Here is a 15,160-nt window from a genome sequence, read left to right as displayed (position 1 = left end):
AGAACATAAAATGGTTGCTGTTTGCCCAATTTAAACACAAAAAAATGGGTTGGGCAGTATTTCAATATTTAACGCAAGAGAGACCTGATCATTATCAATTGCACTCATTAAAATATTGATTGAAAAAGAAAAGGGGGGGGGGCAGAAAGCCAACCCAGTCATTCTGCTGGCGGCAGAGTGTACAATATGGCATTGGATTTGTGCCACAATTACAAGCGCAAGATATTTTGAAGAGTATTGTTGCTCATGTTTTAATTTTGATCGTTAATGAAATCATAGTTTAAAAAATTATATATTGATAAGAAACATTCGTGATACACTCTGCAACCATATCAATCAGCCCTATGAAAAGAATAAAATTACATTGTAATTGTTGTGACCTGATATTTGGTGTATATTTGGAGATGGGTCTACTCATCAGTCCCATCTCTTACTGTCGGAACCAAATACTAATCCATTTTGCCCAAAATATGTGAGCATGGCAGTTTCTCCCGAAGCTTAGTGTTACACCTTACACTTGAACACTGCTGCCTTGTGATGCAGCAAATCTAGTATCTTAGTGCATATTTAATTCAACAAAACCTACAATGCTTCACAATAGACAATTTAGAAGACCTTATAAAGAAATGTCGTATTTTATTAAAAGCAGGATGGAATGGCCCCGGCAAAGTAAAACAACTGAAAATATTAGCTCATGTTGCCATCAAATATGATCCATGCTGGAATGACATCTGTGACGCACAACAGATTTTTTTCTTCTGCACGTTTTTTTTTTTTTGGAAAGTGAACTATCAGTATAGAACTGTATTTAAGAAGCATTGCGGAAAATATCTTCTATACACAGATTTTGGTGTATTTACACACATTTCAGCCTGGTTTTGTTTGCAAAGTGGTGTTAGCCCCTTCAACGATGGCTTTGTCCAGAAAGATTGATATCCTGTTTTCAAGCGTCCTTCTTGCTCAATAGCTAAAATGGATACCACAAAGCAGTCACTATTCACACGGGCTGCAAAATAAGCTAATACAGGATTTGAGCCGTCCGCTTTCCAAGTGTTTGATTTCACTTTTTGACCGGCACACCATCTGCGTAGTCCTCCAATACTCCTGCCAAATGGTTGTTGTGGGTCTTGAAGTGTCTCTTTCGCTGACCAGATTGCTTCTTCCTCTTTTGAACTGGTAACTGCAGGGAGCATAGAACAGTCAGTACAGGCTTGGCAGTGATGTTTGCTGTTCATTCATTTCCAGTGAAATATGAGAGGCAATCGAAGCTTCAGCGGAAAGGGGCTTGGCCGAACCTCTCGAGGCAGATGGACTCAGAAATCCATCTTTCCGAACTTTAGGCCGATTAGATTGTGTCCCCTCAAAAAGTAATGGGGCCAATCAGCATCTTTTCATGTTGGCTTCATATTATTCATTTATAATTGCGGGTGTGCATTTGCAAGTTCCAGTGATGGACAAACGAGATTCTTAGTAATGATGTTATTTTTGTGCAATCTAATAATCATTTGAATCATGATAACACCATGACTGGCAAATTAGGTGGTACAGTACTTCAATTATTAGATCATTGAATTTGTTTATCCAACCACCTATATTCCTCAATGGAGTTGCATTTTTTTAAGAACTAAAGAAGTGATGATTGGCTCAGGCAGTGTTAAATGTGTTGTACTGGCCAGATGTTGACTACGGGAGTTGCTTGCGAATCCACAGCTTATAGTAGTTTAACGAATAGCAAATTTCAATGTCTACCAATTTTGCTGAAAGTCCAATGAATATTCAATAAAGTAACCATCTATACAGTTTTACTCTGTCAAATATTTAAGATTTCTGGCATTTTTCCCCATTTCCCCCCACCCTAAAAAAAGTAATGTAATAGTTACTCTCTCCAGTAACTTGTTATATTGAAGTTAAGGAGTAATGTAGGATTTGGATATCAAATTGATTCGAAACCAGGAAGATACTGACCACTTTCTTTGGCCCCGATTCCTGCATGGAGGTGATGCCTTGCTTTTTCAAGTACTCTTCAATCTTTTCTTCATCCATGGAATCAACTGGAACGCTCCTCCACAGTTTCTGAAATTCTACCGTGACAGATTCGACGAGAAAAGATGATTTCGACCGAATTAATAAAATATGTTACACAAACAGAACTGAGGGATCGTTCAAACAGTTTTCCATTTTGTGGTAGAATGTTACCTCATATATTATAATTACGAAACCATAGTATTTATTTTAAAATATAAATATATTTTGATATGGTATAAATATTTTATTTATTTTCACAAACCTTGTCAAATGATATGGATTGTGAAAAAAACCCACATCATTTTCTATACCGCTTGTCCACTTCAATTGTTACTACCTATAACAAAAAAATGTGACTGTGCAGACGCACACAAGAGCCATGTAAAAACACTGACCTTCATCCACCAGAAATTGACAGTGTTTATCGTTGTAGAACAGAATCTTCCTCTTATCTGGTCTTGTCACAAATGTGATCTGATCCCCTAATGCCTGAAAACATTTGAGGATTAATTTCTGTAAAGCGTGGTAAAAATGTAATTTGCTGTTCAAGAAAATGACCATCATGAGGGGGATGTTTGATTGGACTTACCTTGATGGCCTTCGCCGAGTTGGGGAGCCCCTCCTCCACTTCGTCCAGCAGCACTCCTCCCAGGCCCAGCTGGTCATGTTTGTCCAGCAACCTCAATAAAGCTTTTTTGTCCTTCAGGTTGTACTTGGGCTTGAAACCATACGTGCCATCCCGCACCTCAATTTTTGGATTACTGACTAAAGCCTGTAGCGAGGAGAGAATAGTATTAGTTAGTATTTTTACTTGCAGAACTCAGCAAAAACAAGTGATGAACGACAATACAGTACTTTGGACAATGTTGTGTATACAGACCTCAGTCATGAGCCACTGCTTTTGTTTCATGCTGATGTCGAGTAGTTTGGTCTCGTCCAGAATTTCCTCTAATGTTAGGAAGTGTGTGTCGCCATTCTGATGTCTGGTCTGTGAAACCAGAACACGTGCACACAAAGTTAAACGATAAATTCAGTCTTGTACCAAAATGGACAAATTCATCTCCTATCACAGATTCTAAAACTACAGAAGAAGCATTTCTAAGACTAGCAAGAGGATCAACCAAAGGCCCATGTCAATTTGTACCCAAGGTTTAAAAGCCCAGTGCTGACAGATGAGATATGAAAAGGATTTTTGGAGTCGATCAGCGAGTTTACAAAAACAATAACCCATCACCGATCCGTTCACGAGATGGAGTAATATGTGGATCCAAAAACCCGATTTATTTACTATATACTTTAAAAAAAAACAATGTAATTGAAAGGGGGCACTTTATTTGGAAGGGGACTCTGTACTGTATTAGGCGTTACACAATCAGGAGTCTGACCAACGATATGCAATGCGTGTATTATTTTTTTTTTTAATTTACTGTACATTTAAAAATGTTATCAAAAAGAATAAAATAAATGAATAATCAAACCAAGTAATGTGATTTGAATATAAAAAAAGCAAAACTTGATTTTTAGTAACAATGTATCTGCTTTCAAAACGTAACAAAATATCACTGAATACTTTTACTGGAACCTTTCGAAAAATTTTATGAAGAACCTATCGATATGTGTTGGAACTCCTGATTTTGTAGAGCAGTCATACTGCATTGATTGACAAGGGGCTTTGGCATATGTATTACTTGAAGGCAAGACAAGATAAAAGGAGCGGTGAGTGTGCTGTGACAGTGACAAGTTCGCCATTACACCTGCTGAAGTAGTAATGGAGTGTGTGTGTGTGCAGTTGTCATGTTTGCACTGTGGTTGAGAGGAAAGACATTTCATATGTGCTGTATGTTGTACATAGAGCATATATGACAATAAAGCTGACTTTGACTTTATTTCGTATTTCATTGATCGATCGGCGAAATAAAAAAACATTACGGCCCATCAAAAAGAAAATGTGCATTACATGCACAGTAGAGGCTGATTCAATCCAGCCAATCAAATCTGTGCGAAATCAAATGCCCATATTGCAGGCAATCTGTCAATTTGAGTCAGATTATGGGATCCTTCTGTGGAATAACAGCATGATCAACAAGCTGTTTGTGTCCCTCAAGAAAAAATTGGTTTCTAATATGCAAAATCACAGTGGACTCGAACAGCAAATCGAGCTTTGTTTGATGGTTATTGCACACAAAAAAAGCCTTCTTCACAAAGCTGGAATATGCCTCAGCAAACAACAAGAACCATTTCTTTAAATGATTGCCTCTCTGACAGCATCAATCAAAACTGTGCAATATTATCCCTGCATTTGAATTATTAACAACTTTTCCCACTGGATCTCATTAGATTGTGCAAGAGCGGCTCATCCTAATATTGTGGCAGTGGGTACGATACATCGAGTATTACTGTTACATCGAGTCGCTATCGTTCAGGGAGGTCAAACAGTTTCCATCTTACCTTCATGTAATTGACTATCTTTGCAAGACAACCAAATTTGTAGCCAGAGCTAGTTTTAATGTTGAAAGTGCCATTGCTAGACTCTGTAAAGAAAGTAGAGAAGAAAAAATGGATTAGATTCAATAAAACGCCATCAGTTGTAAGAGTAGTGTTATCAGTAAACGAGAAGTGACAACTAGCAGCCGTAGCAGGAAGTGAAAATGTTTGATTGAACAGTCCCAAATAGTACAACGCTCAGAAAATGGTAAGGAAATCAGTTAAAGTGTAGGGAAGTATGTCAAACTCGGAATCTTACTGTGGATAGATATGTGTGTGTGTTACTTCAATGGATTTTTAATGAAAGCCCAGTGATAGGCTAAAAATAAGGGGGCAGTTTGCATTCATAGTTCGGAAGAATTAATAAATTACTAACGTGCAAAATCAATCAACTTGACAACCTCTATGATTTGTATTTTGGAATAATCACATTACAGTTAGTTGACGCAAAATTGAAGTGTCTATTTGATGGCAGACGCACTGATTCAGTCGAAACACATTTGCGTTCTCAAGAACATATATCATCAATCATGCTACAATTCCCTTTACGCTCACTCATCTAATAATGAATTCTGTGTAAGCCTTCGCGACTCATCCCATTATGTGCCGGGAGCCCAATGAAAAAACTCAGCCCATGGAGACTGCAGAGACGTTCCAATCAGAGCAGAGTGATGCAGTGATTCATGATTGATGAACAAAGTGGGCGGGAGCAACTACGACTGTTGAGTTGCTCATGGGCAGACTACTGGAATTGTGACAGGCTGGGTGACAAATGGGTCGGAGACAAAGCCGGGGGGAAAGAGCCAATGACTGTGAGGAGACCGTTCTCAGCCATGAGGCTCTGCAAGGAGCGGCGGCCGGTGCTGAAAGAGAGCTCAGAGGCGGAGTGAACGCAAAGGGAGGGAGGAAGAGGAGGAGAGGATATAGGTGGGGCAGCGAAAGGAAGCGAGAGCATCTATTGACTAGCGCGATCGCAACACCACATAAGCAGGTGGGTTTCTTCTCTTTTTTTCCTGTTGTGTGGGTTTTTTTTGGGGGGGGGCAGGAATGTGTGGCATGCAGGCTGTTCTCAGACTACGCGGCAAAGGAGGTTTCCTATCCAGAGTAATATTTACGTCCGAGCAAAGATGGATGAAGAATGAAAGCCAGCCATGCTTCCTGTACATTGAGGCCAAGATGGAACATGCACACGATAAAATAAACATGAATGTGTCCGCTGGCTCTTCAACGAGGCTGCCAAGCACAAACGCACACTCGTGTGCACGCTGAGGTGGAAACTGAAGCCTTCACTGACAAATCAATGATGGAGAGACAGCTGTGAGGAGCTAGGCCAATGAGAGATGGTGCATGAGTGAGAGCCGACTGCCAAGTGTGTGTCCAGACAAGTGGCTCGAGGGCGCTTTTGAGAGGACTGGGGTGGGGCTCACTTCGGTTCAGCAGATGCATTAGTATGGTAATGTGGTATTTTATAGGTTTCCCTAGTTGAGCTACTTACTATAATCAGAACCAATGTAAAAGCAGTGCATACACAACAACAAACGAAAGTGCATTGGCCGGCCACGACAAAGCGATGACAAGCCCACTGGAAATGTAGTTACCTTGAGTACTGTATTGCATTTCTCCCTCAAAAATGTATGATTATATTAGATTTATTTACTTACATATTAAGAAAAAGTACATTTTATAAATTCTGTTTCAAAAAATATTTTTTACACACGCCATTACACATATTTGCAAACATGTATGACAGCAAGCAGTAGTTCTACTTTTATTGAACCATTTTAAAAACGTTGAAGGCCTGTCTCCCACACACAGCCTCTTTAGTGGCTATGCATAATTAGAGTAATGTTTTTAACGTCTTGATTGTATGATATCATTTTTCTGTCAAGCCTGTAAATGTTACTGTACATAGTGAAACTTGATTTGAGGAAAATTGTGAGTCAGAAAAATCGCAGATCAATGTGTTGTTCTTGCCTGTCACTTCAGTAAATAATGTATATTTGTTTTTACAAGTAGGTTTGATTCTGATTCATTGTTTTGCCTGACATAAAAACATTAAGAATTGACATTGAGGGTACATTAAATGCTTGAGCTAGCAGGAGTATTTGTTTCGGTAAACAAAGTAACTTGAAAATTAGGAATAGACAGTTGGTCAGCATGTTGACATGTTGACCAATGTTTTGTTTTTCTTTTTTTTCTGAGACATACGCATACAGTTTCTTGAACCTACGGTGGCTTCTACCACAGGTGATCATGTCATTGTTTCCATTCACATGGAAAAATGGTATTTCGAGTCATAGACTCATCATAATGAAAAACATATGTTACAACAAGAGGCACCCGCGATTACCCTTTTTTTTTTAATCTCGTTCCAGGAAACTGGGTCAGCTGCAGTACGTGACTTTCCATGTCTGAGTGTTATGTGTGTCAAGTGGGTAGGATGTCTGTCTGAATGTCTGTATTTCGAGATATATGCGTGTGCATACGCTGGCAGACTGAGGATTTTGAACAGTCGGCATTCGCTCAAAAGGAAACATTTAAAACGATGGGTCTGTGAATAAAACGGGAAATTTGGCTTGATATTTCAATGTATGGATGTTAACTTGTAACCATCCATCTTCTCCTACTTATCCGATCCAGGGCCACAAATGCCATGTAAGCTGGCTGGAGGTTGGATCTATTTGTGCATATTGACCGACATTCGTCGGTTTTCAAGTGAACAAAATATCAAAACACGAGATGGGTGTGATGTATAGCTGAATCAAACTTTCATGCTGAGAATAAGTGTAGAAGCAGATTAGTAAGTTAAAAAAACAACTTAATAATCACAAGAGTAAAACGACATTTTTATGTACTTGCTAGAGCATAAATACAGCATGTATTGACAAATTGTTTATATTCAATCAAATCTCAGTGCCTGTTCCACGCTGTGACCGCCCAGAGCAGCACTTTTCAGTTTAAGTGTTGTAGTGAGGAGCTATGTACACACAAAAACATTCAGCAAAATCAGCACTTAAATAAAACTGCAGCAGTCCATGAATTAGAGAGACATTGACATCGATCAATATCAATACAAATTACAATAGCAATGTGTGTATCGATGTTGCGATATATGGATTTGTAGATGGGGCCCATCTACAAATCATGTCTTGTAGCCAGAGGCAAACTGGAAAATAACTTTCTTTCCACTTCCATTTTCATTCAGGAATCATGGCCAACATCACAACAACGAACACCACCAACAATCTGCCCTGGTACCCAGAATCCGTTCCTCTCTCCCAGGTGCCCCTGCACCAAGGCTGGAATGTGGCCTGCTTCGTTATCATACTGCTGTTCATCCTCACCGTGATCTCTCTGGCGGCCTTGGCCCTGCTCTATGAACTCCTGGACTGCGGCTGCTTTGCCAAAGAAAAAACGCAGCAACAGCAACAAGAACAGCACCAAGAACAACAGCAACTCCAGATGGTGGAGTCAGGCAACTGCGGCAATCTGGTGACCGACATTTCCAGTGAATCGGAACCGAACACGGAGGTGGTATAGAAGCTGCGCGGAGCGGGAAAAGCATTTAGGGCTTCAAAAACTGCCAAAAGGTTGAGAGGATGCTGAAGAACCAGTCAAGATAAATTCAATGGACAATAAAAAGATAAATGCAAATCTGCACTGATAAGTTGTCTAGATTCCTTTTACACACACCTTCGTACGAAAACAAAAGCAAAAACACACTGTAAATTCATGACATTCACATTGCTGTGAACTCTATCACACATTTCATTTCACTAGCTATGGATGAGTCCAATCATAATAAGCTGGCAAGTCTTACTTCCAACAGCTAATCGGTGGAATGTTGCTTACCTGTTAAGTTTTGGTTAAAAAAACTTGGCATGCTAAAAAAAAAAAAAAAAAACTGACTGTAATTTTGGAATCAGCATGTCAAAACTCTTGTAATGTTTTTTGTTTGTTTGTTTGTTTGTTTTATTGAGCATATATAGTACACACAATAACAGGTTGACAAAGGTCAAACAAAATTATAAAAGGAAAATTAGAAATAGTTAAAAGAGAGAAAAAAAACACACATCACAGTTATATGCTCAAAGGAGTAGGAAGAAGTAAATAACTTATCTAGTCCTACCCCTTATTATGTAACTGAATTGTTCATTTTTCAAAACAAAGAAATGAAAAACTACATATCATTAAATATTTTTCCCCTTGTGTATACTATGCTATTCTATTTCTACACCTTTTGGTTTGTATATATAGAGTTATTCTTTCTTCTTTTGTATTTCGATTTTCTGATATTCATTATAATTAGCATTCCTTGAATACAATTGTTAAGTTGATCAAATCCAAAACAATGTGTCTGAGTACGATGAAAAGCGCATTCAAAATTAAATGTATTATTATTCATTCTTGTTTTAAACAGCATAAAGATCTAACTGAATATATTTGATTATTATTGCTATTGTTCCAAAGAGTTATTTATTACTGGTTTTTGGGTTGATCCGTAACATGTCAAAAAATGGGCAAAGATTATGCTAATCGTATTCTACAGTGAAAGCAAACATTTTATTTTGATTCATCAAAGTCTACATAGGACCATGGAAGTTGGAGAAAATATATTGTTGAGAAACTGAAATTCTAAGGATTTTGACAATTCCAAAATAAAAAATCTATTGAAATGATTCATTATACAAAATGATTAATCGATAAGTTATCGATTAATCGATAAGTTATCGATTCATCGATCGATTGCCACATCTCTACACCCGATTTCTGTATCCAAAATAATCGAATTCTTGGATTTGTTTAGACAAATTCTGTATGACAAACTAAATTATGTTTAAAGCACAATGCAAGCAAATGTACTTTCTGTTGGTCTCATGATCACTCACCAGCACTCGGTTTAGAACCCGACAAGCCTTCCTTTTCGATTCTAGGCTTCTTTTTCTTGTGTGATCCAGAATCCGATGCAGCTGGTCTCTTCTCCACAACCGGCGTGGACAGAGCTCTCTTCTTGAAGAGCTCCCTCTCCCTCAGAAGAGCAGGATCCATTCTGAACAATTGTCAAAATATCTGAACAGAACAAAGTGGAATGCATTCATATTTATTCATACGTAGACTTTGTTTCATTACCTCATGAGTAACTGAAGCTGCACCATAAATATGTAAATAAATCAAGACATTTAAGACTATAGAGATTATTTCAGTGATCAAATTTGAATGTTAACAAGTCCAGACAGGTCCTGACAGCAACCGCCGCCCATTCTGAAACTCTTTGTGGCCATCGAAGGTTTCCAACTGCTGAGTTGACCGCAACGAAGCGAGATGCTCATGCTAATACTTGCCCTTCACCTATGGTGAGGCTCGGTCCCATAAAAGGCAAAACCAATGCATGTGCACAGAAAAATAAGCCACAATTTGCTCAATTCACTAGCACCTTTCATGAAGTTTTTTTTTTTGGTCAATGCCAAAACTTGCCACTCTGTTCCCAGAGTGCATTGCGTGGCGCAATCCTTTTAATTAATGAAGTTGAGAATGTTAATCCTTGTTATACATATGTGTTCAGTCCCCAAAAGTACTCACCTTCAAAAAGGTCAGTGACACCATTCTGTGCAGCATATTAATACAATCTATACTACTTAAAAGAGCAGATAAAAAGATGAGCACCAATACATTTAACAAAATAAAATGTTATTGGTTCATCATGTAATGTTCGAGAGAGGTGATATGTCGCCTTGTTGATACTTGAATTAATCTGGAGCAAAACTGCATGCAAACAAACGACGTATCAATATGCAAACATAAATAAAAGGAAGACTACTAAATAACATGAGCCTAGTAATGAAATGAATCCAAGGTAAAAATGAAGAAATACATAAAAAATACATTCAGAAAAAAAGAATGTCGTTCACGGCAATGTTTGAGCTAAATTAGGAATACCTTTACGGTTGCAAATTGAGGTTTATAAAATTAGCTCGTTTAAATCTAGCTACAGATGCTTGGTAAATTTTAAGAATATCGCGCGATCTAAATTCTCCAGACAACTGTCTAACCGTGCCCGTTTTATAAACGACAAACAAACAATCAACACGCGTCAAATAAGCAAACAATAATGGCTTGTCAGTCACTTAGGTATGGTTCTCAACCTAATGTTAGCAAACTAGTGCGCTTACCAGGCGGACACTTCTGTTGCTCTCCGGGGTTTAGTCCGGGAGGGCGACCGTAAAAGTCGTCCTTTTGAACTCAAACAGCGATTTGCTACTCCGCCTGTCGTTCCTGTTGAAATGTTTGTCAGACTTTATTGAATAACTTGATAAACGTAATTAATTGTTTGGGTTTGCGGTGCTTCCGCCTGGCTTTCCTTACTTCTTCTTCTGTCAAAACGTGACGGTTAGCAACTTTTGATCACACCACTACCTCCTACTGGCGGTGCGTGTGTATCGCAGTACTGGTGTCCGTCGTTTGTGCTACAGTATACAATGCTGTGAAATAGTACCGGTATTTGACCCCTTCCTGATTTCTGTGTTCTTTGCATATTCATCACAAATAAAGGTTTCAGTTCATCAACCTAATTTTACAGAAACTAATTTATCATACAGAGACTACCCAAAGAAATACAAAACGCAATTTCTAAATGCCAACTTCATTTATTAAAGCACAAAAAAATGGTTTCTATTGAATTTCACGATCCTATAATCACCATGCCACAGAACAAATCAATATTTTTTTGACTACATCAGTGAATAAACTAAAATGAATACATTTTCGTGTATTGCTGAATCTATGAGTTTTTCAGTTTCATCCAGGTAGTTGGATATCACCTGACAGGGAAGTGCATTGGAATGCAGAATCTCCATGTGCGTCTGGGATTAAAATAAAATAATAACAATAATCATCATCATCATCATCATGATAATCACAATAATATAAAAATGTTGATTACATTCATTCATCTTCCGTACCGCTTGATCCTCACTAGGGTCGCGGGGGGTGCTGGAGCCTATCCCAGCTGCCTCCGGGCAGTAGGCGGGGGACACCCTGAATTGGTTGCCAGCCAATCACAGGGCACACAGAGACGAAGATCCATTCGCACTCACACTCACAACTAGGGACAATTTAGAGTGTTCAATCAGCCTGCCACGCATGTTTTTGGAATGTGGGAGGAAACCGGAGCACCCGGAGAAAACCCACGCAGGCCCGGGGAGAACATGCAAACTCCACACAGGGAGGCCGGAGCTGGAATCGAACCCGGTACCTCTGCACTGTGAAGCCGACGTGCTAACCACTGGACTACCAGGCCGTTGATTACAATTATTTTCAATTTCAGTTTACTAGTCTGTGCGTTTTAATGATTTTATTCCCACTATGTCATTGTTCAAAGTGTTTAATTTGCGGATTTCCTCCTGAAATACGGGGTGCGACATTATTGAGCAGACACTCTCAACTCATATCGCACGATTCCTCACGGATGCAGAAATGGCACAATACACCACCCTTCTACGGGAGACAATTACCAAGTTCTCATTTTCTCTCCACTTTTCCAATGTAATGTTTTTAGGCACGTTTATATGCATTCTGTTTTCCACAGCCAGGCTAATGTATTTAATACATGTATGTTGCAAACGTATGTTTTTTTCTGTTGAGAATTGTTCTGCGAAGTGAGGCAGACAGGATTCTGCCCTCATGTGGTCGGCAGCCAAAGGTGGACATTCGGACACAACCATGGATTTAGATACGAATTCACTATAAATAGGCCACTCGCGGCCTCATTCCACGTCACTGAATAACAACATTCATATATATTTTTTTGTATCACCTAACCTGTGTGATTTTGCAGTTGTACCTAATGTTTTGGCAAGTGACTAGGCTGTACAATTTTTAAGTACCAGTAGTTCTTTTGACCACTGGTGTGACAAAAAGGCTATTACTTCCCTAAGTATTTATATTCATGTGCCTGTATTGCATTTTTGTCTCTAACCATTTCTGCACATTGATCAGTAAATATGTCGGCACCTTGCATAATAGCTTAGGAACATGTACTGACACGGAGACCTAACGAGCCATAACTTCCACTCTCCAGATATACTGCTGCTGTTGTTAGACTCAGTGCATCAGTGCAGAAAGCTGGAGCTGCAAGTTTGCTGACTGCCAAATGTGCTGCTGGGTAATGAGGTGGGGGAACAGATGAGACGAGGCCACAGACTATCCAGGTCACTAAAAGCAAATAGAGAACCTACCATGTTCAAGAAGCAAAAAATAAAAAATGAGCCGCAGAGTGCAGCAGTGTAAAGAGTGAGGAAAGAGGCTTAAAAAGCAAATTTGATCTCTGTTGGTGCACGATGCACATATCCATGCATACATTTTGTGGCAAAGAATGAACCTTTACGCAAAAGTGTGCAAAATGACTGACCACTTGAGGCATTGGTGAAAGCATTAAAAACATCACAGAAGAAAAATGCAAGTGTTTAATGATATAAATGGGCCACAGGCAAACTACAGGTCTTTGTTTGTTTGTTTGTTTATTGAACATAAAACATATACAGTAATAATTTGACAGAAAATAAGGTAGATAAAAAAGTAAAAAGAAAGAAATCAGTCTTCATTCAACACAGTTATTATGTTCAAGGGAGTAGGATGAAGTAAAAAAAAACTTATCTAGTCCTACCCCGTTATGTGTTTATATCTACTAAATCATTTTTATGTCAATCAGAAAAGAAAAAGTAAGAAGAAGTCTCCATTAAGCTTAGAATAAGTTCAAGGTCTAAATACGTGGTCATAAATGGTGATATATTGATCGCTTGTCTCATATTCATCTTCATTCTCCAGTAGTCAAACTCAAATGCTTCTTGTCCAAGTGACATCTCACGTTTCCCCAACAAAGGAACGTTTTGTCATCTGTCCTGTAAAATGTTATATTTTCAGAGAGTTTAATTTCCAAAAGCAATGGTGTTTCTATAATCAGAATTTATGGTTGATGTATTGTAGACCACAAAAGTGTCAACTTCTACTTTTGCAAACATCCTCTCTTCATCCTCCGAAAGTCTGGTCCTGATATAAGTGACTATTTTATGTCCAGTCCTTGAAAAACAAGATGAAACATGCCCCCATATGTTCCTCCAACTTTCACAGATTAATATAGATCAGAAATCAAATTAGCATCTCCAGAATTCCAAATGATTATTATTCGACAGGTCAGGCACAAGAATGATTGAGTCTGTGCAGCCTACTTCAGGCCCTTATTCATAATGAATGAAGCACAGTCAAGTCACTGCATAGACTGCACGCGGGAATGAGGGAGACCATTTCGACATCAGAGAATATGAAGAATTATGAAGTGGCAAACATTAATTATTCTGCATTGGAGTGCTGATCCTCATTATTTCAATTGCAGTCACTTTTGATCCACAAAAACTTGGTCATATCAAGATACAAGCACGGCCAATTAGAATGATGATGTAACCAAAGCAGAGATTGAATTCAATTCACTTTCTGTGTCAGCGTGGGCTCTTTATTCCCCCTGTGGAGGTTGAATGTTCACTTTGTGTTTCACAGCTACAATTTGCAATGAAGGGTCATATCTGAGCCGGGAATGCACTTTCAAACACATTATGCATTCATGTGTGTGTGAATGGGGGTGGCGGACAGCATGTGCGAACGAAAAGTGAAGATGACGCACCAACTAGCGAGAGAGGTCCGTCCATCCCTTTTCGATACTCCTTGTCCTAGAATGGTGGTGGGCCCACTCATTAGGGTCTGGTTAAGGTCGACCTATCACTGCTCCACCTTATAGTGGTGCCCGGTCAATTACAGGTCACATACAGACCACCATTCACACGATCACCCATTCCCATGGACAGTTTAGTAATCTATTAATAATGTCCTTTTTTATGTGAAAGAGAAGTGGAGTAACTGGGGTGGGAGATGGGACTCACACAAGTGCGTGGAAAACACGCGAAATCCACACACGAAGGCTTGAAAACGAGATTCACACCCCGAACCTCAGAACTGTGAGACAGAAGTGCTAGAGTGAGAGAATTGAGGTCGGAAAGATTAAACCAACCACGGGCATTCCGAAGGGATTTACAGACAGATGAAAAAATACCATATTATACGTCACCTCTTCAATGCCGCAAATTGAAAATGTTATTTTGCTCTGCCTCTGTCAGTCATGGGCCCTTACAATCGTTATCACCTTTCTTCCCCTCATAACACCCCTTCAGTCAACTAATGAAATTCTGCATGAAGAAGAGGCGTGAAAGTGACAACTTTCAATAAGAAACGGTGTCTGTGTGTGTGTCTGTGTGTGTGTGTGTGTGTGTGTGTGTGTGTGTGTGTGTGTGTGTGCGTGTGTTCCCTGTCAGCACCTCGCTGACAGTTCAATATATCAAGTGAAGTTTTGAGTGAAATCACCTGTTGTGTACATATGAAGGACATGACTGCACACAAATACTTGACAGGATCATTTTTTTCTGAACACATTCTACATTCTACATTGTTGGCTGTGGTGCACTGTTGGTGGCTCTAAAGCCAAAAATAACAAAAGCCCCTTCTACATACTGGAAACCGGTTATTTTAAGAAATATATCAGTTCGTTAGTAAGCAGAATCATGTAAAAATACGTGTCCAATTCTGAGGTGGGACAAATAAAGTCGCA

The 15,160-nt window shown here is 39.1% G+C and overlaps 2 protein-coding genes across 2 annotated transcripts; one reads left to right on the top strand and one right to left on the bottom strand.

The window, feature by feature from the left end:
• Positions 1-620: 620 nt before the first annotated feature.
• On the bottom strand, positions 621-10,880 carry gtf2e2 (general transcription factor IIE, polypeptide 2, beta). The gene is made up of 8 exons (XM_052084602.1): positions 10,680-10,880; positions 9,399-9,579; positions 4,474-4,556; positions 2,906-3,013; positions 2,615-2,797; positions 2,421-2,514; positions 1,966-2,081; positions 621-1,180 (listed from the first exon to the last, which is right to left on the bottom strand). The coding sequence occupies exons 2-8, from the start codon at positions 9,556-9,558 to the stop codon at positions 1,061-1,063; spliced, it is 864 nt and encodes a 287-aa protein (XP_051940562.1). The 5' UTR covers positions 9,559-9,579; positions 10,680-10,880; the 3' UTR covers positions 621-1,060.
• smim18 (small integral membrane protein 18) lies at positions 5,205-8,176 on the top strand. Its single transcript, XM_052084606.1, has 2 exons — positions 5,205-5,500; positions 7,715-8,176. Exon 2 carries the CDS (start codon positions 7,720-7,722, stop codon positions 8,047-8,049), a length of 330 nt encoding a protein of 109 aa, XP_051940566.1. The 5' UTR covers positions 5,205-5,500; positions 7,715-7,719; the 3' UTR covers positions 8,050-8,176.
• Positions 10,881-15,160: the final 4,280 nt, after the last annotated feature.

Source organism: Hippocampus zosterae, chromosome 13 (genome assembly GCF_025434085.1).
Source record: "Hippocampus zosterae strain Florida chromosome 13, ASM2543408v3, whole genome shotgun sequence".
Lineage (NCBI taxonomy): Eukaryota > Metazoa > Chordata > Actinopteri > Syngnathiformes > Syngnathidae > Hippocampus > Hippocampus zosterae.
This window is presented reverse-complemented; position numbering and strand designations above follow the sequence as displayed.

Coding starts and splice junctions, on each gene's coding strand:
- gtf2e2 (XM_052084602.1), bottom strand. CDS start 9,558: ATGGATCCTGCTCTTCTGAGGGAGAGGGAGCTCTTCAAGAAGAGAGCT. Junction 2,798..2,905: donor AGCAGTGGCTCATGACTGAG/GTCTGTATACAC, acceptor TCCTCGCTACAG/GCTTTAGTCAGTAATCCAAA. Junction 2,082..2,420: donor TCAATTTCTGGTGGATGAAG/GTCAGTGTTTTT, acceptor CTGTCACGGTAG/AATTTCAGAAACTGTGGAGG.
- smim18 (XM_052084606.1), top strand. CDS start 7,720: ATGGCCAACATCACAACAACGAACACCACCAACAATCTGCCCTGGTAC.